We start from the raw sequence: 26345 nt of genomic DNA on the forward strand, positions 1-26345 counted from the left end.
AGGGGTTACAGTGAAGGAGGAAATTTTGGAGGATGTAACTATGCTGGTGGTGGGAACCTAGTGATTTTGGAAATTAGAGTGGACAACAGCAATTAAATTATGGACCTGTGAAGGGGTGCAGTTTTGGTGAAGAAACTTGGGTAGTCCCTATGGTGGTGGTTATGGATCTGGTGGTGGAAGTGGTGGATATGATAGCAGAAGATTCTAAAAGAACTCAGAAGAAAAGGGTTACAGTTCTTAGCAGGAGAGAGAGTGAGTTGGTCAGGAAAGCTGCAGGTTACTTTGAAATATTCGTCTGTAAAAGTCTGCCGTAGGAGAAATGATGATCCATAGTCAGTAAAGTTACCAGAGCTTAAATAGAAAACATTTCTTGTTCAGGATGGTTATAGCCACAGTTTTCAAAACATGCAGCTATTGCTTAATGCGATGTAGTGTCAATTAGACGAACATTCCTCTTTTTTTTTTTTTATTTTTATTTTTTAATTTTAAGTAATCTGCACCCATCATGGGGGCTTGACCCAGTAGAGTTGCTTGCTCTACTGACTGAGCTAGCCAGGCGCCCCTAGATGTATATTCCTGAGGTCTTTTAGCTGTTGTAGCTTTGTCTTTTTCATTACATCATGTATATTGTCCTGTCAATTGCAGTAGTGGTACCAGGAATAAAAAATTTAAGGAATTTTTAACTTTTTAAAAATAAATAAAAGAAAGTTTTTCTTTGTTTCCCGGATGAGGCTTTAATGTATGCTCTTACATGCACTACAGGTATCAACTCCATTGTGGCCATTGCATCATACACTGGATATAACCAAGAAGACTCTGTTATCATGAATCGTTCAGCTGTAGACAGAGGCTTTTTCAGGTCAGCTATTTACAACAGTTGTCAAAACACAGATACAGTGCAAAAATTAATACTTTAATCAAAAAAAGTTTTTAAAAAAATAGATTTGGCTTGTATGTATCCAAACTTTTTGGTGGTTTTGAAAGTCAGGCTAGAAGAAAAAATGATCTGACAGCAGAGAAGTTTTTCTGTTACGATATTTACTCTTTTGCCTCCATTCATGAAGCTATGTGTACATACTGGCCAGTACATACTGTTGTATAGATAGCTGTATAGAGTTCAGTGTGGCGAAATCAATGCCCTGCTCCAGAAAACAGGCCCAGTTGGTTCATGGTCATGAATGACTGAAGGAATGACACTATTTCCTGTGTCTCAGGATTTTCAAATGCTAATATTTTGAGGTCGCCACCCTCTACTCTTTTTTGGTAAGCAAATACATGTTTGCAATTATAATACAGAAATGTCTAAAGAAATAAACCTATTAATCTTAGGACCCACAAATAACTATTAAAATTATAGTATTTTTTCAGTCTTTATTATTCTTATGCTTTAGTTATTTTATTGACAATCCCAGATACTGGCATATGAAGATTGGTTAAAAACTAGAGATTGAGAAGATGGATTTTTTTTCTGCATAGTGTCAGGATAGAACTAGGACCAGAGAGTGGGCATGATACCTTAATATCATAAACTTCTCACCAGAGATATTGGAGCAGATCCTGAATGACCTTCTCTGGGGGTTATTAGGGAAGGGATTCTTCTTTTAGGTAGGAGGTTGCAGTTGTGACCTTAGGTCCTTCCTGTTCTCACATATAATCCAGCTGTGTTAAGATACAGATCAAATGCTACGTGTGTGGCGCATATAATACCATTTAAGACTTGACTTTGACTCTTGATACAGTTAACTCTTATTTTAGATTCATGGTTAAATTGTCTCCCAAATATCAAAGTAAAAATGATTGGTATATTCTAACCTCTATTATAAAAGGAAAATAGAAGTTACCTTTACAACCATGCATTTTTAGGTCTGTCTTCTATCGATCATATAAAGAACAGGAATCTAAGAAAGGATTTGATCAAGAAGAAGTTTTTGAGAAGCCAACTCGCGAAACATGCCAGGGTAAGTGATACTGACATTTAAAATAATGGAATTTAAAGTTAACTCACCATGTTTTTCCTAATTAGTACCTCCCCCTTGCCCCCCTCCACTATTTTTAGAGCTGATATATAAGAAAATATGTGTGTTTGCCAAAAGTCTTTACACATAGGAGTTGGCTTGTTAAGATCCTTCCATCCTGGTAGATCTGCATCGAAGAGGGTTTTATTTATTTATTATTTTTTTTTCTTATTTTTTTATTTTTTTATTTATTTATGATAGTCACACAGAGAGAGAGAGAGAGAGGCAGAGACACAGGCAGAGGGAGAAGCAGGCTCCATGCACCGGAGCCCGACGTGGGATTCGATCCCGGGTCTCCAGGATCGCGCCCTGGGCCAAAGGCAGGCACTAACCCGCTGCGCCACCCAGGGATCCCCCGAAGAGGGTTTTAGAACATCACAGAGGTCATATAATTTCATGGGATACAGTACTCCTGTACTGTGAACTTTTCACTCAATTTATGTATTTGCATGGGAACTCCCTTCCCTCTCCACATTGTAGTGTGTCCATAATATTTGTCTAGCCACCATATTTGTATACATTTAACAGATAAAGGGATACCTGGCACTTTTTTTTGTTTAGAAAACTCAAACTTATTGTCTAGTTACTATTTTCATAGACACTTAAAAACTATGTATGCAGTGGGATGGATGGGCTGTCCCAGGGAAATGTATGTATCTGCTACAGTTTTGACCTCTAATGGTATTGTGTGAAGTAAAATGTGTCTTGTTTTTTAAGTCATCTTTCTGTTATCCTATAGAAATAGAGCCATTGTGGGTGGTTCTATGTAGTAGTGAATTGATGTCCAGTGGAGTTAAGATTATGTAAGATGAAATTCAAAATTTCTTTGAGAGGATGTGTGTAGAGAGCATATTCTTTTTCTTTTCTTTCTTTTTTTTAAGATTATTTCAATGAGAGAGTGTGAGTGTAGGAGGGAGGGGCAGAAGAAGGAGAGAGAAAGCCAAGCAGACTCCCAGTGGCAGAGCAGGATGCAGGGCTTGATCTCACTACTCTGAGATCAGAACTGAGCTGAAACCAAGAGTCAGATGCTTAACCGACTGCACAACCCAGGCCCTCTGAGATCAGAAGATGGCAACACCCTTATCCAAAGTCATAGACATTTTGATTTTCCAGTGTTAGTCCAGTACTTTTTTAGAATTCAGAATAGTTTGTAGGATTTGGAGTAAGAGCATTGTATTATTATTACACATAGCTCATGGTGTTAAAGATTCCTATGAACTTCTCTCTGACTTGGAACTGATTCAGGATTTGGTTTTAATCTTTTGGGGGGATTATGTGACTTTTTTTTTTTTTTAAGATTTTATTTATTTATTAGAATGAGAGACCACAAGTTTGGGGGGGGGAGGGCAGGGAGAGGAGGAGAAGCAGATTCCCTACCATGCAGGGAGTCCATCATAGGGCTCAATCCCAGGACCCTGATGTCATGACCTGAGCCAAAGGCACTTAACCAGACTGAACCACCCGGGTGCCCCGGGTTATGTGACATTTTAAATACTTTATATAGTAGTACCATTTCAGAAAATTCTGTGTCTGTTTCCTCATAGGTATGAGGCATGCCATTTATGACAAGCTGGATGATGATGGTTTGATAGCTCCTGGAGTCCGTGTATCAGGAGATGATGTTATTATAGGCAAAACAGTCACCTTGCCTGAAAATGAAGATGAATTAGAGGGCACTAATAGGCGCTATACCAAGAGAGACTGTAGCACATTTCTTAGAACTAGTGAGACTGGCATTGTGGATCAGGTTATGGTAACTCTCAACCAGGAAGGATATAAATTTTGTAAAATAAGGGTGAGTATAGCTTTTTCATACTGCTTTTTATAAAAAGTAAACCAGTTTGACTTAAGTTAATTAACCTATTTTTGTATGAATTCAGGTCCGCTCTGTTAGAATTCCACAGATTGGAGACAAATTTGCTAGTCGACATGGTCAAAAGGGTACTTGTGGTATTCAGTACAGACAAGAGGTAGGTATCTCTTATTTCCCTCACCTTAACCCACAGTTTAACATTTTACAGAATCAAAATTTGCTTTAACTTAAAAGTGCAGAGATGATAGAGGCTTGACTTTTTAATTTTGAGTAAGTAAATGAATAGAGCATGTTGAACAGAATTGAGGACATAGGAAACTTCAGAAAGGGGAGGATCCATTTCAGTTTCATAGTTAAGAGAGTTACGTTTGTCTCCTTTAAAAAATTTCTTCCTAGGACATGCCTTTTACCTGTGAGGGTATCACCCCTGATATCATCATAAATCCCCATGCCATTCCCTCTCGCATGACTATTGGTCACTTGATTGAATGTCTTCAAGGGAAGGTAAGAAATATTCTTTAAAAATATATGTTCCAAACTGATGTTTCTTCCAAAATGATGATAGGTGATTCTCTCATATTTGAGTCAGGGTTCTTTTTTGGAAAAAAGATTGTATGATACTTACTTTCCTGCTTTTATTTATTCATACATTTTGTAAAGATTTATTTATTTATTCATGAAAGACACAGAGAGAGAGGCAGAGACATAGGCAGAGGGAGAAAGAAACAGGCTCCCCACAGGGAGCCTGTTGCGGGACTCAGTCCAGGATCCCAGGATCGTGCCCTGAGCCTAAAGCGGGCACTCAACTGCTGAGCCACCCAGGCGTCCCACTTTCCTGCTTTTAATTTTTTTTCTTTTTCCTGCTTTTAATTTGTAAGTTGGTTATGATTGTGTGTTTCTTCCCCCAGCAAAAATTTGTGAGGTTTTGGCTAAGTCAGAATTTTTATTAAATTTACTACATCCAATCTCTACATACATCTATTATTATCTTTTGACTGGTTCTTTTCTGTAGATGAGGGGTTAATTCATTGGTGGTTAGTTCAGTGTGAACTTAATAATTGTATAGCTGTATTATTAGCTATATTCATGCATCTTTCAGTAGGTTTTCCATTTTTAAGTATCTTGTTCCGGTAGAATGGATATAGCCTAACACATAGGTGACTTGGTTTGAGGGCATTAAAATGTCACTTTCTTTGAGCCATAGGAAACAGTTGGGAGTCTCATTCTTTTTGTATCTGGTTTCATGGATAGCTTCCCTTTTTGAAGGCTTATAATTGAGTTAAAATTTTTTTTTAAAGATTTTTTTTTTATTAGAGACACACAGAGACGGAGGGGGGGAGAGAGAGAGAGAGAGAAAGAGAGAGAGAGAGAGAGAGAGAGAGAAAAAGAAACAGGCAGATGGAGAAGCAGGCTCCATGCAGGGAGCCTGACGTGGGACTCAATCCCGGGTCTCCAGGATCATGCCCTGGGCGGAAAGCAGGTCTAAACCGCTAAACCACCGAGGCTGCCCAAGTTTAATTTTTTTCAGTAAATTAGTTTGTTATAAATATTTCATTTAAGATATTAATAAAATGAAACATAATATTACAGCTTTCCATAACATAGATTTTTAAATTCAAAATCTTCCCTGTATAGAAAGGATTTTTTAACTGAATATATTTTTATTGATAAAGACTTCTAAGGGAATACAGAAGGACCCAGCTTTTAAAGACTACTTTTTTTTAAAAAAAGGTATCAGCTAACAAGGGTGAAATTGGTGATGCCACTCCATTTAATGATGCTGTAAACGTGCAGAAGATTTCTAATCTGTTATCTGATTATGGCTACCATCTCAGAGGAAATGAGGTATGTTTGCTCTTATATTAGTAGTTATATCCTTTGTCGTATATGTCTAGTTTCATTTTTAAAAAATCAATTCTTACTGAAGTATGACAATGCTTTAAATATGTGCACAAATCATAAATGTATAGCTTGATGAACACATCTGTGTGACTGGCACCCAGATCTCAAAAATTAGAACTCTTTTAGGCCTGGATGCCCCCTCCTGTATCCTTCCATTTACTACTCCCATCCGAGCCCCAAGGTAAACATTCTCTCTGCTTTCAGTTTTCATATAAATGAAATCATATGGTCTATGCATGTATTTTTAATATTTTTAAGTCTGTACTTCAAAATCTCTTTCAGGTCCTGTACAATGGTTTCACTGGTCGAAAAATCACGTCACAGATTTTTATTGGTCCCACATATTACCAGCGTTTGAAGCATATGGTGGATGATAAGATTCATTCTCGTGCCAGGGGACCTATTCAGATCCTTAATAGACAGCCCATGGAGGGTAGATCTCGGTAAGAGAGCTGCATCACCATCATTGTTATTATTAATTAACCTTTTTTAATGAAGAATATCAAACACCTACCAAAATAGAGGTAATGGTATAATGAAACCCCCATGTGCCTCTCACTCCACATCAGGTAATTATCAGTGGCCAGACTGACTTAACTGCATTTATCTCCCTACTGCCACCAGCTCCTGATTACTTTTAAGCAAAGCCTAGACATCATTTTCATCTGTGAATATATTTCAGGATATATTTATGAAAGTGGTTCTCAAATTTCTTAGTTCCAGGACCCTAAAGAGTTTTTGAGTTGTTTCTATTGATGTTAATCATGGTAGAAGTTAAAATTAAGACTTAAAATGTTAATTTAGTAAAAAATAACACTAATAAGGGGGCCCTTGAGTGGCTTACTCAGTTGAGCATCTAACTCGATTTCAGCTCAGGACATCATCTCAGGGTCCTGGGATTGAGCCCTGCATTGGGTTCTGCACTTAGTGGAGAGTCTGCTTGGGGATTCTCTGCCCCTCCCCCTGCTTGCGTGCTCTTTTTTGCTAAAATAAATCACAGAAAACATTAATAAGCCCATTAGGCATTAACATAAATAACATTTTTAAAAAAAGATTTTATTTATTTACTCATGAGACACACACACACACACACACAGAGGCACAGACACAGGCAGAAGCAGGCTCCATGCAGGGAGTCCGACATGGGACCCAATCCCGGGTCTCCAGGACTACACCCTGGGCCGAAGGCAGCGCCAAACTGCTGACCACCTGGGCTGCCCATAAATAACATTTTTAATGAAAAATTTATTTTCTAAGTAAACTTAGTGAGGAGTGACATTGGTTTACCTTTTTGCAAATCTTTAAAAATGTATTTATTTAAATTCAGTTAACCTATATATAGTACATTAGTTTCAGATGTAGAGTTCAGTAATTCATCAGTTGCTTATAACACCCAGTGCTCATCATATCACATGCCCTCCTTAATGTCCTTAAAAGGCAGGTTCCCTGCTGAGCCTGGAGCTTGACATTTGGGACTTGGTCCCAGGACCCTGACCTGGGCCTCATGACCTGAGCCATAGGCAGATGCTTAACCTAGACTTGAGCCATCCAGGTACCCCTGCAAATCTTTTTAATGAGCTGGTTTACTAGAAGAGAGCAGGATCCTTGTGTCTGCTTCTGCATTCAATCCATTGCAGTATTTTTTATATTTAAGTATATGAGGAAAATCCTACCTCATATAGACATGTAGTTGGAAAAGGGAGAAATATTTTAATAACCTTTTTAGATGACTGTGGATATTCTTTGGCTATGCCAAAATAACAATTTGTAGTTTCTTAAAGGTTAGCTGTGATGTAGAATCTGAAACCATATTGTATTAAAATTCTGGCCTGTCTTGCACTTTGAATGTATCTTTTACACATGTATAATTTTGTAGCATTATAACTGGGGCTATTTGGAAAAAACTGGTTCATGTTGATGTGTTTCATTTATTTTAAAAATTCACATTTGTAGTGTCTTCACCAGTGTTATCAGAAATCTTTTATTGAGAAGCTCTCACGGCCAGTGTTAAATAGAGGTTTTCTAAAAATTTTTTTTGATTGAAAGCTCAAATTTTAATCATTTTCAACAAATACTTACAAGTTTTCCTCAAAGTAAAAGGATTACTGTGTTCATTTTCAAAAAAAAAAAAAAATGATGTCTGCCCAATACCCAGGTCTGAATTCAGATTCACATAGTTGGTGTTCTTCGTGTTGGTGAATTAACAAAATTGGTGTCAGCGATTTTTTCAAGATACTCCATGAGAAAAGGAAATTATTTCAGAATCATGCAAGTGTTTTTCTTTAAGACAAGCATCCTTAGTATAGAACAGAAGTGCTTTAGAACTGTTTTGTCATAGAATATTCAGAAAAACGTGTACTCAAGAATCAAGGTTTAATAAAACTATTTTTACAGTTTTATTAATGACATTCTTTTTAAGTAGGCTCCACACCCAGGGCAGAACCCAACACAGGGCTTGAACTCTTGATCACAAGATCAAGAGCCAGATGCTTATCGGACTGAGCCACCCAGGCTTTTATTATTAATGACATTCTTAAGTGAAACTGGCTTTCCCTCTTCCCTTCACAGTGGAGAATATGACTGCTAGTAAGTTTGGTTCCACTGCCTTGTTTTGTGTCTTGTAGTTTATTTTGCAACCATCTCAGTGCACATGTCAATACAGTGGAAGAAGTAAAAATGTGTTATATTATTATGAAAATAGTTTCCACCCTTACTGGGTCCACAGATTACACTCAGAAAACTTTAAAGTATTAGAACATTACAAAAATCCCACCAAAACACCTAATCACACTATAGTTGACTCTTGAGTAATACAGGTTTTAACTGTGCAGGTGTACTTGTACACGATTTTTTTTGATATGGTACTGTAAATGTATTTTCTCTTACAATTCTTAACACTTTTTTCCTCTAGCTTTAAGAATATACTATAGAAAAAAAAAAGAATATAGTGTAGAATACATATGTGCAGTATGTGTTAACTGACTAGTATTGGTAAGGCTTCCAGTCAGCAGTAGGCTATTAGGATTTTTGGGGAATCAGATGTTTACACATATTTTTGACTGCAGGATGGGGTTAGGAATAAGAGCCCCTTACACTTTGTTCAGGGTGAGCTGTACCTTGATATTACTAAGTATCCAATGTTCAAATTTTCCTGATTGGAAATTTTTAATTTTTAAGGAGATTTGTTTTCAGTTAGGATATAGATACATCTGTGCTTTGCAGTTGGAGTTGTTTTTGTTTTTTAAGTCTATAGGTTGCCTTTCACCTTTCCTTTCCCTTGCAGTGTTTATGTGTTGAAGAAACTGGATTGTTAGCCCTGGAGGGTTTCTCACACTCTGGATTTTGCCGGTTGCATTCTGGGGCTATATATTCCTATTTTTCTTGTAAATAGCTAATTAGATCTTGAGCTTTGATGAAATGAAGAATTGCACTCTTTTGTTTTGCAGTAATGTCATAGGCAATATTGTGTATTTCCAGTGTCTGTGTCTTACAGTTTCAGCAGCCATTAATGATCATTACTTGATGTCCCTGTTTATACTTCTGTATAGAGAGAAACTTTGTTTCCTCAACTGGTTAACCTTGTGACATAGTTCATTTAGGCAAGATAAATGCTTGATTCTTTCTTGGTTTATCATTCTCCAAAATTGATGATTTGGTTTTTGATAATATCACTAAGAAATCATTGGTTTTATGAATTTTATGTATTGAGACTATTAAATAGAAGCTGTAACCATCCACTTTTTGGCTCTTTAAATAATGCATTTCATTTCACTTCCATACTGGGGAAACCTGTGATTATTCACTTGTTCTTTCCATTACTTTTACCAGTGTACATTTATCAGTGTAGGCTTGATTGCCTGGGAGACTCATTCATGGAGAAGCTGCTTTATTTATTAGTATAAAATAATCTGTTCTTTGTTCTTAACAGTGATGGTGGTCTACGTTTTGGAGAAATGGAACGAGATTGTCAGATTGCCCATGGAGCAGCCCAGTTTTTAAGGGAAAGATTGTTTGAGGCGTCAGATCCATATCAGGTTCATGTCTGCAATCTTTGTGGCATAATGGCGATTGCTAACACGAGGACCCATACATATGAATGCCGAGGCTGCCGCAATAAAACCCAGGTGTGTAGACCTTATTGGCAGTTGATACTTGTTTAGGATATAACTATGTTGGTTTAATCATGCAGGCAGGTTCAGTGTGGTGGAACCGATTGGCATTTTCACAATTTTGATTAACACCTGTATAAGATTCTTAGTTTTAAATGAGGAAAAAGATAATTTGATTTTTCTAAAAACCAGTTGTAGTGGGGTAATGTCTCATCTTTTGGAAATAAGGATGTGTACAAGAGATTTTAAACATTTTAAATTAAGGAGTTAAAAAAAAGGTGAATATAAATTATGTCTGGCTAGAAGACTGAAATACCAAAGCCTCGGGATCCCTGGGTGGCGCAGCGGTTTGGCGCCTGCCTTTGGCCCAGGGTGCGATCCTAGAGACCCGGGATCGAATCCCACATCGGGCTTCCGGTGCATGGAGCCTGCTTCTCCCTTTGCCTGTGTCTCTGCCTCTCTCTTTCTCTCTCTGTGACTATCATAAATAAATAAAAATTAAAAAAAAAATTAAAAAAAAAAAAAAGAAATACCAAAGCCTCTCAGGAGAAAGAGCCGCCACAAAGTAGCAAATAAGGGATGAATGTTATCAGCCCTTATTTATCACCTACAGTACCAAGACCTCATACCTTTTTCTGGGGTAGGGGAGTGGGGTTATTTCAAATACAGTTTTGCTAATTACCTTTTTCTTCTCCCTCCAGATTTCTTTGGTGCGAATGCCTTATGCATGCAAGCTGTTGTTTCAGGAACTTATGTCTATGAGTATTGCACCTCGAATGATGAGTGTTTAGTTCTTTTAAAAACCTCAAGATACTTGTAAATATTTTTGTTTCTTCAGTATGTTTTTAAAAAAAAAAAAAAAACCACAGTGTACTGCATTGTGAGAGAAAGCATTTTATTGATTTTAATTACATGCATGCTTTTCTTCTGTAAATAGACAATAAATTTTTGTAGATAGTCTTGATGTGTTATCTTTATTTTGGATTTCCTTTATGTAAAACCAGTGAATATATAACTAAGCGTTAGTGGACTGGATGAAAAGAAACTGGTTATTAGGCAAGAACAGAGGCTGTAGTTACCAGGACTACTTTTAGTGATGCAGATTAATACATTCTGCAGTTTATAGGTCAGCACCTTCACCTGTTTAAAAAAAGAAAAAGATGAAAATTAAAGAAATAATAAATGATAAAGGATATGTGAGTAACTGTACAAACGATAGGGGGACGCCTGGGCGGCTCAGTGGCTGAGCGCCTGCCTCCGGCTCAGGGCGTGATCCCGGGGTCCCAGGATGGAGTCTCACATCAGGCTCTCTGCAGACCAAGCCTGCTTCTCCCTCTGCCTATGTCTCTGCCTCTCATGAATAAATTAAAATCTCTAAAACAACACATGATAGGGTGAAACACTCTTTGGAATTTGACCTATGTGATTTTGTTGTTCTGGTCTACGAATGAGAGATGGAACTAATTATAGAAGTGGAAGAGTTCATTTCACAACCAAGTTGAGATCCAGAGACGCGAAGGAACTGTCCTCTGTCATCAAGCATTCTCTCAGAATTCAAGTGGAGGATAATTAGTGGCAGAGCTGAGATCGAAACATGACTGTCAGCTACTGCTGTTTCATCACCTGGCTGTCCACATCTTGGCCAAGGAGAATCTGACCAAGCACATATTTACTTGATACTTCCTCCTCCCGAGCGATCTGCGCAGAGGGATGTTTTGACAGATGCTGATAATAAATTTTGTTATTTTTGGTTTAAGAGAAGCCAGTTCGGACATCAGTCTAAGACCACTACATAAATGTAAAGTAGCAGTGCTCTGATGCTGCCAGGATAGGTGCTTGAGAGGCAGCTTTTTGATGGCAAGGCAGAGTAGAGTTGGGTACTTGCCAGTATACTGTCCCTTCTGGCTTTCTCTTATAAAAGCTCAAAGTGAAGGACCAGAATTGCTCACAATCATTTACTTTAATTTTTTTTTTTTTATTTATTTATGATAGGCACGCAGTGAGAGAGAGAGAGAGAGAGGCAGAGACACAGGCAGAGGGAGAGGCAGGCTCCATGCACCGGGAGCCAGATGTGGGATTCGATCCCGGGTCTCCAGGATCGCGCCCTGGGCCAAAGGCAGGCGCCAAACGGCTGTGCCACCCAGGGATCCCACAATCATTTACTTTAAAGTGGAAATTTAATGTAATGGTTGCAACACCAAGGAAGACTGCCATGTGGATAGAAAGTTGTGGGAAATATAAGCCATTCCATTGAAGTTTTGAGTTTTGACTTTTACATGTGAGATAAGATGAAAGCATCTAAGTCTTAACAGTAGCGTTCCATCAACTGTCCAGATGTTCTCGTAGAGCCATGTGCTCCACATGTTGATGGCATGTCTTTGTGGCTAACAACTTCAGTAAGAGCTACGTCTAAATTTCATCCTTGGTTCTGTTTCTCTATGAGACAAAACCACTAATCCTTAAATGGTTGTGAGATTCATTACCTACCTTTTTTCACTGGTATTTCATGTAAGGCATCAACCACTGTGATTTTTGCTGATGCTGAAGCCTGTCCTTGGGAATTGGATGCATGGCACTCGTATTCTCCAGCATCCTCCTTACTGAGAGGAGATACCTATGAAAGAAAAAGGATCGTTAGCTCCTCTATGGCAGTCCTCTCTTTCCCAGTGGCTCCAGTTAGGTCATTATTTCTTAGGCTGAATAGGGGATTCCTAGCAGAGGTACTGCCAGAAACAGTGCAGATACTGTGCTGGAAGAGTGAGGCAGCTGCCCTTCTGTTCTGCCAGGAGCACTGACGCTCTGAGGAAACACCACTGACAGCTTCTGAACACAATGTATAGGTGAAGAACTGGGGACATGTGCCATACCAGCTTGAGGAAGACTACTAGTGGATATAAGTACAATTTAGGAGCATCAGAGGTCAAATAAAAATAACCATTAAGAATTGATTAAAATAATGGTTGGGCCACTTAGTTCCCCGTGAGGATTTTGCTTTGAATTTTTTTTTTAAAGTAAGCTTCCAGGCTCAGCATGGGGCTTGACTGAGCTCACAACTCAGATCAAGAGTCACATGCTCTACTGACTGCCAGCCAGGCACCCGTGCTTTGAATTCTTAAGAGAAAATATTCTCATTTATTTGTTGGTTGTTTCCAAAACATTGAACCAATCTCAGCTCTTTAAGTTCCCTCTGAAAGAGGAGTAGCAGTTTCCTGGTAGGCTTGTTCCAAAGAGTGTGTGGTGTGGCAGGGCAAATACTTGCAGCCTGCCAGGACATCTGGCACTTTTGCCAGGCTTGCTGTGTCTAATCCTAGGAATGAAATCCTTGGCAGCTCTTGGTACTCACCAGCACCCAACCAGTGACTTCATGCTTTTCTGGGCCACCCCGGGTCTGAATAGCCAGGTTGTCCCGGTCACCAGGCAAGAGTTCTGTCCTTTGAACTCCATAGTTACCCCTTTTTACCTGCAAAAACAAAAGCAAATAGTCTTAAGTTTTCTTGTACTGAAAAACCAACTTGGAAGCAGCCACATTTTTAGAATTGTGTGGGGTATGCGTCAGACTTTCTAACTGGATTAAACCCAGCAATTTCCCTGTTACTCTTTCCTGAATACTTAACTATAGATCTTATTTCTTCCTGTCAGTTTCCCTCTAAGTTTATATATTTTAAACTATTTTTCTGCATGCTTGGGGAAGGCACACCATCATACTTTGCTGCCACTGACTACCATCCTTCACTCATGCCCTCATAAATTCTGTTTTTTGCTGAGCTTTTTCTTGCTTGCCATGCCATGTTTGACAAACTGTCACCAAGTGCTAGATTTGATTCTTGGGACCTTGAGTAGGAGGCTATGCTCTGCAACCACTTCAGTAATAGAAAACAGTAGGTTGAGTCCAAAATCAGTACCATTCTTTTTGTTCGGAGGGCTAAGAGTTCATTCTAATGATTTACTAAAGAACTGAGAGCAAAAAAATGCCTGTCAAATACACACTGCTGGCTCTGTTCTCTTATGACAAAAGCTGCTTGCTGCCCACCCCTGTGCGTCATGATGGAAATAGGGATGGGTTAAGACATTCCATCTCCTTGGTTTGAGGGTAATAGTGAACTCTGTCCTAATTTCCCCCTCATGACCTGTGTTCATATTATAAACTGGAAAATACGCAAAAGTATATGGAAAAATAAAATGTAACCCTTATGTACATACACATTTAGTATAAATTTCTAAAAGTGGAATTGTTGAGTCAGGGTACAAATATTTTAAGGCTTGTGATAAGGATGGGCTTTAAAAAAAAAGCGATACAGGAAGCAATGTTTCGTTTATTCCATCTCAGGCCACCTGTAAGAGGTTGATGTTTAACTGATAAGTAACTTCTAATTAGGAAAAAGGACTTGCAATCTCACAAGTAGTTTTCATTTTATTGAGCAGATTCTGAGTCACAAAAAAACAGGTGACATACTATATGGACACTCTACATTAGTGTTGCATCTCCCTGTGTGTCCCACTCCTACTACACATCAGTAAGCTTGTCTCAACTTCAAGTCTACTCATTTTCTGTGGCGTGACACCAGGGCTAGGGCTCTGAAAACCATGAGGGACCTAGGCCAACTCCTCTACTTTATAAAAAAATACCTAGCATTATTGATTTGGAATGCCTGGATTTTGCTTGCCTGCTTAGCGCCCCCCACCCCCCGGGGTTTCCCCCTATTGTGACCATTAGAGAAAGCCAGGTTAGTGTTTTTCACATGGAAGAGCTATCAAGACGAAACAGATAAACTCCGTAGGCATCTTTTTTCCTCCCATTTACCAAGTAGCTGGCAAAAACAGTTTATGCTAGTGCAGATTTTGAAATATTTGAAAATGGTTATAACCATGGTGTGAGAGTATTGATTCAATGGCCAAAGTAACGTATCTCTGGTCTTTAGTGAATTTCAGAATTCTTCTAGAGCTCTGTGTGTGACCAGAGCAGAAAAACTCTACTCCATGGAAAATAATCTCAGCAACTGCTGGTCCTCAGGTTACGTCACTCTTAGGAGCATTCTGCGCCAGTAAACCTGGTCTACTGTATAAACTGCTCTCAAGTTGGATTGGAAAGCAAATCTTTATATGTAACAGAACTCACATTCTAATACATTGTAAAAAGCTACTCACCACATAGAAAACATGTAGAAATGTCAAGAATTATTACATGGTACATTTTTATATGGCACATTTCCTTGCTCCCTCATGTGAGGGGAGTTTGTCGATCAATGTGTTTTATAGTTTGAAAAAAAAAAAGAAAAGAAAAGGATGCTGGCTGAGAAAAGTGGATTCTAAGACAATTTGACAGATGTGCAATGGGCTGGACGTGCTTCAGAGTTTGAACCTTAGAAATTTAGGCAAAAAAAAAACTGCCTAGCAGTCACTGCTCACCATAAGGGGTCAACTAGGTGAATTAGAGGGAGACCCAGGAAGTCATTTCAGCTCTGCTTGTATTTTAGCTGCAACAACATCTTCCTGAATCCTGCTATTGCAAATAAGCAATTAATGAAAAGTGCCCGTGGTTACAAAGCAGGATGAGTTAGTCTGACTCTTACAGGTTAATACATTTCAAGGGTTCACTGAATTTCAGGGAACCATTAGAGGATTTTTATGCAGTATAGAACATACTTGCTGTGCCTTTTTGATGAAGTTTCAGAAGAGGTTTATGATGAAATAAATACATGTCTGTTGAAACTTGCATATCCCCGGCCACTGTAACCCACTAAAAACAAAATAATTGTCTAGGAAAGATATTTTTAATACGTGAGAAAGGGTCAATAAATATCTCCTGTACAAAAAGCCACAGACTAGTAATTAGAAACAACCCAAAAAAGAAATGGGTAAAGAATATTTGAACACAATTCACATAACACACAATATGAAAAATACTCTTTTCAAAATATATAAAGAACTTATACAACTCAACCCCCCCCAAAACAATCCAATTAAAAATGAGAAGACAGACATTGCTATAAAAATGAAATGTGGATGGCCGACACATGAAAAATGCTCAACATCACTCACCATCAGGGAAATACCAATCAAAACTACAATGAGATATCACCTCATACCTGTCAGAATGGCTAAAATCAACAACACAAGAAACAGGTGTTGGCACGGATGTGGAGAAAATGGAACCCTCATGCACTGCTGGAAGGAATGCAGACTGGTGCAGCCACCGTGGAAAGAAAGCAGTATGGAGGCTAATCAAAAAGTTAAAAATAGAACTACCCTATGATCCAGGAATTGCACTATTATTTACCCCAAAGATACAGAAATACTAACTCAAGGGGATACATGCATCCCTATGTTTATAGCATTATTTACAATAGCCAAATTATAGAAGCAACTCAAGTGTCCACTGAAACGTATATATATGTATACATACACACATACACAATGGAATATTATTCAGTCATAAAAAGTGAAATCTTGCCATTTACAATGACATGGATGGAGCTAGAGGGTATTATGCTAAGTGAAATCAGTCAGAGAAAGACAAATACTAAATGATTTCACTTGTATGTGGAATTTAAGAAACCAAAGAAGCAAAGGGGAAAAAAATCAAGAAATAGACTTTTTTTTAAAAAGTAGGCTCCATGCTGGGCATGGAATCCAATACATGGCTTGAACTCATGACCTTGAGATCAAAACCTGAGCTGCAATCAAGCGTCGGATGCTTAACCCACTGAGCCACCCAGGTGCCCTTACAGACAGACTCCTACCTCTAGAGAACAAACTGCTGGTTGCCAGAGGGGAGGTGGAGGGGGGAACAGGTGAAATTGGTGAGGGGGCTTAAGGAGTGCGCTTGTAAGGAGCACCGGGTGATGTATGGAATTGATAAAAATCACTATATCGCACACTGGAAACTAATATAACACTATGTTAACTATACTGGAATTAAAATAAAATTAGGGGCCCATGGGTGGCTCATTTGCTTACGCATCTGACTTCAGCTCAGCTCATGATCTCAGGGTCTTAGGATTGAGCCCAGCTTGCGCTCTCTGCACAAGGGAGAAGAGTCTGCTTGTCCTCCTGCACCCACCCCCACACTCGTGTGCTCTATCTCTCTCAAATAAAGAAAATCTTAAAAAATTTAAAATAAAAGACTGCTGAACCCCAAAGAAAATTTACAATGTGATAAAATGTATCCTCAATGTAGTCAAAGAAATTAAAGCAATAACAAAAGGATATTTTTAGCCATCATTAACAAAAATTAAAAAGTTGGGCAATATTCAGTGCTGGTGAGGATGCAGGGAAATGGCACCCCTACACTACTGGGGAGGGTGTGAACCGCTACAATCTATTTAGAAAGTAATCTGACAATGTCTATTAAAACTAGCATTAAAACAAATCTTTTGACCTACCTAGTCATGGATCTTTTGGGGGGAGTCCATCTTCTAGGGGAAAAAAATAAAAGCACTTGCATATAGAATATGTATATACTCATATTATTTAAGGTGGTCAAAAATTAGAAACAATACAGGAATTGTTTAATAATTATGGTACACTCTCATACTAGGAATATCATGTAGTTACCGAGAGCAGACCTGGAGGGATGCCCAAGAAATTAATTGAGAAAAGCCAGTATCACAGTAACATGCTCCCCCCTAGGCCTGCCACATACTGGGAATATGTGCCGGTGTCTGGACACAAATAAGGGTCTAGAAAGAAAAACCAGGGCAGTTCACTTGGTTATTTCAGGGAGTGGAAGACGGTGGGAGATTTTGAACTCTTTTTTTTTACGTCTTTGGAGAGTCTCTCCTAATATTACTATCATCACTTTTTAAAATTTATTTTAAAAAAAATTTTTAACTACTTATTTGAGACCGAGTGAGCGAGAGCACAGAAGTAGAGGGAGAAGCAGACTCCCCACTGCACGGGGAGCCTGACACGGGGCTCGATCCCAGAACCCTGAGATCATGACCTGAGCCAAAGGCAGATGCTTAACCAACTGGGCACCACCCAGGTGCCCCATCACTATTTTTTTTCCTATCACTATTTTTAATTAAAGAACTATTTCTGGGGGTCATGAAAGCCCAAATCTGCAGAAATGTTCAGGCAGGAAAAGAACAAAGAGCTTTGGTCTCAGAAACTACAAGCGTTTGGAAGGAATTCTAGGTGTTTTATCTTCTCCATAAGCATCATCTCTGACCTGCTGGGTTAAGGCTCTCTCAGCCTAAAATATGGCTATTTCAGTTCATTTCTCCATCTCAAAATACTGCTCCTGGAATCTTTCTAGGCTGGGGGTTTGCTGGAGAAGTATGGGCCTCGTCAACATCACACAGTAACTAGAGGCCACAGAGTACAGACCACAAGAGGCGCCACCGTAGCCTTCAGTGTCTGAGGGAGAAGGCTCGTTCCGCACGCTCTGCGGCTGCTGGGAGTTAGTTTTTTTTTTTTTTTTAAGATTTTATTTATTTATTCATGAGAGACACAGAGAGAGAGAAAGGCAGAGACACAGGCAGAGGGAGAAGCAGGCTCCATGCAGGGAGCCCGACGTGGGACTCGATCCCGGGTCTCCAGGATCAGGCCCTGGGCCGAAGGCGGCGCTAAACCGTTGAGCCACCTGGGCTGCCCACTGGGAGTTAGTTCTTGAGCAAGGAAGACAAGCTGCCTTCTTGAACTTCAAGCTTGACACTTGAGACTCTAACATCCATTTATAATCCGAAAGCAATTCTGGGCTTAAATTGAATTTGAACGTGACCTTTTTCTGGTTTGTATTCTTAACAGTTTGGTTACAGGGAAAGTGGGGAGAAACAAATGGCTTGTTTAATTATTTAGGTCGGTGACATGGCCTGTAGTGACAAATACATTTTGCGTTGGAAATTTGCGTTTTTGGGATCCCCGGGTGGCTCAGCGGTTTAGCGCCTGCCTTTGGCCCAGGGCGGGATCCTGGGGTCCCGGGATAGTGTCCCACGTCAGGCTCCCTGCATGGAGCCTGTTTCTCCCTCTGCCTGTGTCTCTGCCTCTCTCTCTCTATGTCTATTATAAATAAATAAATAAAATCTTTTAAAAAAAAAGAAATTTGCGTTTTTGAAATATGCAAAATTTACTGTGAAATTTCACTGTCCTTTTTTTTTTTTTTAAGATTTTATTTATTTATTTATTCATGAGAGGCACAGAGAGAGGCAGAGACACAGGCAGAGGGAGAAGCAGGCCCCATGCAGGGAGCCCAATGCGGGCCTTGGGCCTCAATCCCGGGACCCCAGGATCGCACCCTGGGCCAATGTCAGGCGCTAAACCGCTGAGCCACCAGGGATCCCCTTCACTGTCCTCTTTAACAGAAGTTACAGCTGTAAAGGTTGGTCGCAACATTGCTGGTGGTGTCTCTGCCCCCCTACCCCCATTTTTTGGAATCCCCCTGACCTCACTCCCACCAGATGGCCCCATGAGGATGATGCAGCCCGCTGGCCAGAGGGTGGCAGGTGGCCCCACCCGAGTCAGCGTCCTTCTAGGGGACAATGCAGCAGGGACAGGGGAAGCCCTTTCTTTCCTCTAGAGTCTTCAAGGGGTGATCATAACATGCGTCCGGAGCTGCCAATGACAATGCTGCCGACCGTGTGGGGCTTTTTGAAGTAGAAGGAAAAAATGAGACGCACACGCGGAGATCAAAGTCCAGACCCGAGTCCTGACCACACTGCGCACCTGGATCTAGGCACCCCAGAGGCAGGAGTCGCCACTCCCCACTCTCCCTTTTTCTTGCTCAGGGTAGTTTGAAGGGAGGTTCTTACAACCTGCCACATCAAGATTCTGACCATGGGAGCCAAGATCCCCCTGGAATTCCAGAAGTGGATCCTCTGGTCAGATACCTGCAAACAAAATAATCGAGAGACCATCTCAGAGCTCGCTGGAGAAGTGAACCAGCCCAGAAAGGGGTACCTGGTTACGCCTTTCTCCTTAAACTCTATTTCCTTGTTGTTAGCACAAGTTTGATGGTATTTACTCCATCGCATTGTTGGGAGGCTTCACCCTGTCAACATGCAGAAAAAAAGGGGGTGCCTGGGTGGCTCAGTGGTTGAGTGTCTGCCTTTGGCTCAGGTCGTGATCCCAGGGTTCTGGAATCGAGTCCCCACAACAGGCTCCCTGCAGGGAGCCTGCTTCTCCCTCAGCCTGTGTCTCTGCCTCGCTCTGTCTCTCATGAATAAATAAATACAATCTTTAATAAACAAATAAATAAAACCTTGAAAATGCACAAAAAGGGAAATAATGTAAAATCATAGAGTATAACCGTGAAGTACTATTTGATCTGGGAAATGAGTGTTTTCCCTTCTACAGACATGCTGGGAATACGTTATCCTTCAAATGTGATGACAATTACACAAGATAATACCACTTGAGGAGAAATATTTCCAGGAACAGTAGGTGACAGCAACAGCGTTAACTCTGCTGATAACAAGCCTGCGTTCCTTTATGGACTCTTTACAAAAACTATATGCCACCTTCATCATACAGAGGAGGAGATGGAGGTTTAGAGCACTGCTTCTTACTTTAGGCGATTTTTTCCCCCAGGAGACATTTGGCAATGTCCTGATACACTTCTGACTGTCCCCAGCTGGAGGGGGCAGGTGCTACTGGCATCCAGCTGGTGGAGGCCAGGGATGATGCTAAGCATCTTAACAATGCACAGCGCAGCCCCCACATCAAAGAATTATCTGCTTCAAAATATATCTTTTTAAGATTTTATTTATTTATTCATGAGAGACACACACACACACACACAGAGGCAGAGACACAGGCAGAGGGAGAAGCAGGCTCCATGCAGGGAGCCCGACGTGGGACTCGATCCCAGGTCTCCAGGATCACACCCTGGAGACCAAAGGCAGGCGTTAAACCGCTGAGCCCCGCAGGGATCCCTGCTTCAAAATGTTAATAGTGCTCAGGGGAAGAAACCTGGGGGCAGGGGGGCCTTAGAATTCTCGTGACCTGGTTACTCACATCTTTAACCATGATGCTGCTATGCTGTACCGTCTCTGGTGAGGACACACACATGCTCACACTCACATGCGCACACACTCACATGCTGGGTTTGGGTGTTCAGCATTATAGTTTTCCAGTTCCTAAGACTCCAGCCTCAGGCCCTGATAACAAAAGCAGAGCGGAGACCATTCTGGAGGTCAGTAAAATTGGTCTGTGGATCCAGGGGAAGTGTCTGGAAGGTCACCACAAGGCTTCACCTCTGAGGAGCGGCAGGGAGTAGGAGAGGCCGGCAGCCTTGGAGGCCTTCCTGAAATCTGGGCCACTGACCTTGTTCCAGATGAGGACAGGGGTTGGGATTCCGATGACCTCACAGCTCAAGTACACCTGGGCGCCAGTGACATTCCAGATGTCCTTGGGGGGTGTCACAATGGAAGGACCTACAAGAGAGAACACAAAGCCAAACACATCTTTTTAAACCATCTTTTTCTCACGTTAGCATTCTAGGAAGTAAATACTTGACTCTGTTTAGGAGGCTGTGCCCCCTGTGCATTACCTAAAATAAATTTCAAAGACCAGAGCCTGGCATCCCCCTGCCACCAGCATGATTTGAAGCTCTGCTTTGGAAATGCACACATCTAAACAAACAGATATCATTAGGAAGAAAAATTCACTGTTGACAAAATTTTCCACTCCCTTAATTCATGTTTAATGGCTTATTATTTTTTTTAAAGATTTTATTTATTCATTCATGAGAGACACACACAGAGAGAGGCAGAGACACAGGCAGAGGGAGAAGCAGGTTCCATGCAGGGAGCCCGACGTGGGACTCGATCCCGGGACTCCAGGATCACGCCCTGGGTGGACAGCGGCGCTAAACCGCTGAGCCACCCGGACTGCCCATGTTTAATGGTTTATTTTTTTATTTTTTATTTTTTATTTTTATTTTTTTTTGTTTAATGGTTTAAATGCACCGGCTGTTTTGCATTATCTGGGATGTCCCAATTAATATAATAAAATTTAGTTCCAAAATGTTGAGCTTTATTTCCTTCTCGTTTACCAGGATTTTTTTTTTTCTTGTTTTAAGAAAACAGGGCTCAAACTCACAAACCTGAGATCAAGACCTGAGCCGAGATCAAGAGTCGGTGCTTGATCATCTGAGCCATCCAGGCGCCCCAGTCTTTGTGTTTTTAAATGGTTGGTGTGTGTGTGTGTGTGTGTGTGTGTGTGTGTGTATTTCATGATGCAAAAATTGTAAGTCACATTTCAGTGTCCATAAATTAAGTTTTTTTTTTTTTTTTTTTTTCATAAATTAAGTTTTTTACTGGAACACAGTCATGCGAGTCTGGCAATTGTGGCCCGGGGCTGTATGGCATGAAACAACCAATTTACAAATTGGCCCCTTAAGGAAGAAGCGCTGATACCTTCTCTCATCAGCCTACCAATGCCTAAAGATGTCACAGGAAAGCCGCAGGGCTCCACACGACCTTCCTCTACACGTTACCTGGAGCTGGTGTAGGTAAACCCACCTGCTGGTCCAGCTCTGAACTGTAACACTTCTGAAACCAATAGGTACTGAGAGGGCTATGCTCACTGCTTCTTGGGTGTGGGGGGGGTGGGGGGTGCAGCTCCCCAGCATCTGCTGTAGAAGAGGCCCACACACCTGCTTCTTAGTGGGTTGTATTTAATATTTCACTTCTGCTAATTCTGAATGGCAGGTCTCAAGCACAGGGGCCTTCGGGGAGATTAGGGACAGTCCCCAGAACAGGGAGGGAGGTGGAGCTGGAGCCTACCTCCCCGCCCCCCCACGCCCCCTCTTCCTGGTAGGACAGCCCACCACTCCAGAACCAAACCTGGCCCATCCTCAATGCTCAATGCCGTTTCTTGAACGAATGAGTTAATCATTCCCTCTGAATTTCAGCTCTCCACTGCCTCGAGTCTTCTGCCAAATAAAATGTCTAACTGTAAGGGTCATCTTGCGTCAGTGTCCTGGGAAAGGGACAACTTCCCCTTTAGGCCTGGAAAATTTTCTGGCATAATCAGCATTCAAAGGACACAAAATCTCCCCTTTTGCAACAGGCTATTTCCAGCACACTAGTAATTTTTTGAAATAGAAAGGAAATAACTCCAGCATATAAGATTTTTTCCCACTCATCTAAAGTATTGGTTGCTGATTTTTTTTTTCTAATCCCTCAGGGTATTTTTATTTTTTCCCCTTTGTAAGAATGTGCAAAACAATCAAAGTTCTGAAAGTTCTAAATATATTTCGTGCTTCCTTCCCTCTAAACCATAGGTCTGAGGAGGAAACGTCTATCTTGGCCAGGGGTCTTGGCTTTTCAGTTGCAGATGTGGAGATGCGGTGAGCAAGGCCAGGCTGTGTTTGTGTGTCTTCTGGCTCTGTCTCCGGTGCTTCCTAGTCTGACTGAAGCAACAGGGGACCCCGCAAAGGCCTGGGCCGGGCCTGACCCCACCCCAGCCTTCCTCCAGGGTCCTGGGACCCAGGGGCTGAGCTGCCAGCGAACCGGATCTGGCTGGAATGTGAACTACTTTCCCTCACCTCTCTGAGGGCCTCCATGTGGCTCTGTCCTCCTTCCCACACAGACTCATCAGGATGACCTCAAAGCTCAGGGAATCTCAAGAGATTGTTCGGAGAAGAATACCCTAGTGTTCAGGGGTGGAGGGGCTCGGGAACAAAGCTGCCTCTCATGTAGTAAAACCACACAAGGAACGTAAGATGGTTTTTTGCTGTGAGGTCTCAGTGCCTGAGCCTTAGAACCAACCACTTATTTGAACCTGCGTCCATCCACCTCCCTAGAGTCAGGAGGGGCAGCCGAGGCCCCCCTCTGTCAGGGGTGCAGGGAACAAGCCCAGCCTGATTTTCTGTTACAGGCCTTGAAGACGCCTATGAATTCTTCCCGGGGCACACTTTTAAAGCTAAGATATTCTCAGTTTTCACACAGTCCTATTTATCACACTTTTCTTTTATGATTAGTGCTTTGGAGGTGCCCTGTTTAAAGAAATGTTTGGCCTACCCCAAGGTCATAAAGATTTCCTGTTTTCTTCTATAAACTTTATGGTTTCTCCTTTCCCATTTAGGTTTGTGGCCCTCTTGAATTGATCTTTGTGCATGCTCCACGGCAGAGGTCAAAGTTCACCACACCCCTTCCGGCCCAGGTCATCAATTGATTTGGCATCATTTGTTGAAAAGGCCATCCTTTTCCTGCAGAATCATAATGGTAAATCCACTGACCATATGTGTGGGAGTCTACTTCTGGATTCTTTATTTTGTTCCATCGGTCTATGTGCCTGTCCTTGTGCTAATAATGACTATGGTGTAATTTAGAAATGTATTAAAAGTATAGCACCGAATAGAGAGAAGATCTATTACACCCATCCCTCCCCAATCCTCTCCTTATTCCAAGAAGCATTACATTTCAGGAAGAGCAAGAATTCTTTCAAAACATCTGAAGCCAGGAATACTTTGAATGAGAGCCATCGCTAGGAAGTTCAAAATTAGGACAAATCAAGCTGTGGGTTCCTCTTTCTCTCTCCCAACCCTTGAAGTACATATTAAACCAGGGGTGAATGGGCTGAGCCACTATTTGGACCATTCTAAGAACATAAATTATCTCTACAATTCTGCTACCAGGCTTTCCCAAGAATTCTACAAGATTCCATACCATAAATTCTGTATTACCCTCTGAATCTTGAGTTGATGGGGTGGAGGAGCAGAGGGGCCGTTAGGACCCATTTGCCAGAAGAGCATTTACAAAAACCCTTGGCTATTTCATATGTCCTTGAACAAATGTCAGATTCAAGAACCCAAGGAAAACTTGAATACGCAATATCTACTCTCGATAGTTGCTGACCTACGGTATGACCTTTAGATTTAGATGTGGATATGCAGTCTCTTGCAAAGTCAGCTCAGATCAATGAATGATTAGACTAATATTCAAGAGATAACCAACCTCCTAGAGTAGGTGGGGGCAGGCTGGCTTCAATCTGATTTCCTGCATTGGAAGGATCCATGGTTTCAGATTCTTCCTGTTTACGCTGTTCAGTGCTGATACCCATTTGGTCACCTACTTACTAAACTCTTGCCTGGTACTTTGCCACTCACCAGTCAGGAAATTCCCTCAGGTATGAAGGGGGAGCGGACAAACTTGTGATGAGAGCAGGACACAGCAGCAGTACAGAAAGACGAGTGAGGATACACAGTGAGAAAGAGTAAGAAAGGGACTTAATGGTGACCCACAGGGACACCAAGTGGACAGGTTTTGTCTGGACGTGAAGGGATAGTGAAAACATTTTGGGCTAATACGGTGGCAGATCCCAAAACACTGTAATCCCCTCCCCCAACCTGAATCACCATCATCCCACATGCTCCATGGGTAAGCATTCACCACCATCATCTGGAATTGTGAGTCTATCACACAGTTCAATTCCTGAAGAGTCTGTTCGACCTCAGGAGAGAGCTCAGCAAAATGACTCTTGACCAAATAGCTTCTCCTTCCACTCTGCCTTGTTCCCAAGAAGTCCAAAGCAGATCCAGAATTTATTTGTTTTTTTAAGGGTAAAGGAAGTTTTGGTTCACTCTGACCTTGGTTTCAGGCAGAAAGCTCAGAATCTGGTTCTTGAGGTTGGGCCAATGGGACCGACATTACCATCTAAATCACGTTCGATGTTTGGATTCCATTTAAAGCAAGTGGAGATTCCATATAAAGCAAGCAATTTATATATTTAAATATATAAGGACAGACACCAGGATAGGTTCAGTTATTTATTTATCCTGGTCTTTGTTCCAGTAAGCACTTGAGGCTGCTCAAACATCTGTCTAGCAAACATCCTGTGCGGACAGAGGATAACTGACGGCCCACCACCTGTCTCTTCCCCATCCCCACCCTGGGCAACTCCATGTAGCAACCAAGCTGCCCACAGTGCTGCCTGGCGGCTGGCACAAGGAGTCTACCCCAATGCTTCCCCAAATCAGGCTCCTTCATTTTCCTTTCTTTCTTTTTTTATTTAAAGATTTTATTTATTTATTCATGAGAGACACACAGAGAGAAAGGCAGAGACATAGAGGGAGAAGCAGGCTCCCTATGGGGGATTCGATCCCAGGACCCCAGGATCATGACCTGAGCCAAAGGCAGAGGCTCAAACACTGAGCCACTATTTTTCCTTTCTTACATCTCGTAACTCCATTCTCATCCAATCTCTTAATGTTCTTGTCCCCCTCCTTTTTAGTAACTCTTGCCTTGTGACCCTTACATAGTCTCTTCTCTTTAATCATTCTTTGGAGGGAAGGAGGAAGAAGGAGGGAGGCAGAAGGTGGAGGAGAAGCAAGACAGCCAGATCCTAAATGAAGTAGCAAGGAAGAAGGAAGTCCTAAGTTTGGAAGAAAACTAAAATTAACTTTATTGAATCAACGTCACCTTAATAGTACCTTGGAGGAGCTAGAAATCTCCCGCAGAATTTCCATCTAGATGTACCTCCTTCTCCTCGGCTCCTTTTAATTAAGTTCTAGACACATGACCAATTAATTTTAGGAATATTCAATCACAACCTAGAAAGAGC

At 41.1% G+C, this 26345-nt stretch overlaps 2 protein-coding genes across 2 annotated transcripts in view; one reads left to right on the forward strand and one right to left on the reverse strand.

The window, feature by feature from the left end:
* POLR2B (RNA polymerase II subunit B) overlaps positions 1-10799 on the forward strand; it is a 47111-nt gene extending 36312 nt beyond the window's left edge. The window contains exons 17-25 of the mRNA XM_035709558.2: positions 763-859; positions 1864-1958; positions 3560-3810; positions 3896-3985; positions 4225-4332; positions 5560-5673; positions 6013-6173; positions 9659-9854; positions 10541-10799. Coding sequence (XP_035565451.1) covers positions 763-859; positions 1864-1958; positions 3560-3810; positions 3896-3985; positions 4225-4332; positions 5560-5673; positions 6013-6173; positions 9659-9854; positions 10541-10630 — 1202 coding nt within the window. The 3' untranslated portion in view covers positions 10631-10799. The remainder of the gene's footprint in view (positions 1-762; positions 860-1863; positions 1959-3559; positions 3811-3895; positions 3986-4224; positions 4333-5559; positions 5674-6012; positions 6174-9658; positions 9855-10540) is intronic.
* IGFBP7 (insulin like growth factor binding protein 7) overlaps positions 10718-26345 on the reverse strand; it is a 68723-nt gene continuing 53095 nt past the window's right edge. The window contains exons 2-5 of the mRNA XM_025435809.3: positions 21102-21211; positions 13183-13299; positions 12327-12453; positions 10718-10979 (exon numbers count right to left, since the gene is read on the reverse strand). Coding sequence (XP_025291594.1) covers positions 10960-10979; positions 12327-12453; positions 13183-13299; positions 21102-21211 — 374 coding nt within the window. The 3' untranslated portion in view covers positions 10718-10959. The remainder of the gene's footprint in view (positions 10980-12326; positions 12454-13182; positions 13300-21101; positions 21212-26345) is intronic.

This window comes from Canis lupus, chromosome 13, assembly GCF_003254725.2.
Source record: "Canis lupus dingo isolate Sandy chromosome 13, ASM325472v2, whole genome shotgun sequence".
Taxonomy (NCBI): Eukaryota; Metazoa; Chordata; class Mammalia; order Carnivora; family Canidae; genus Canis; species Canis lupus.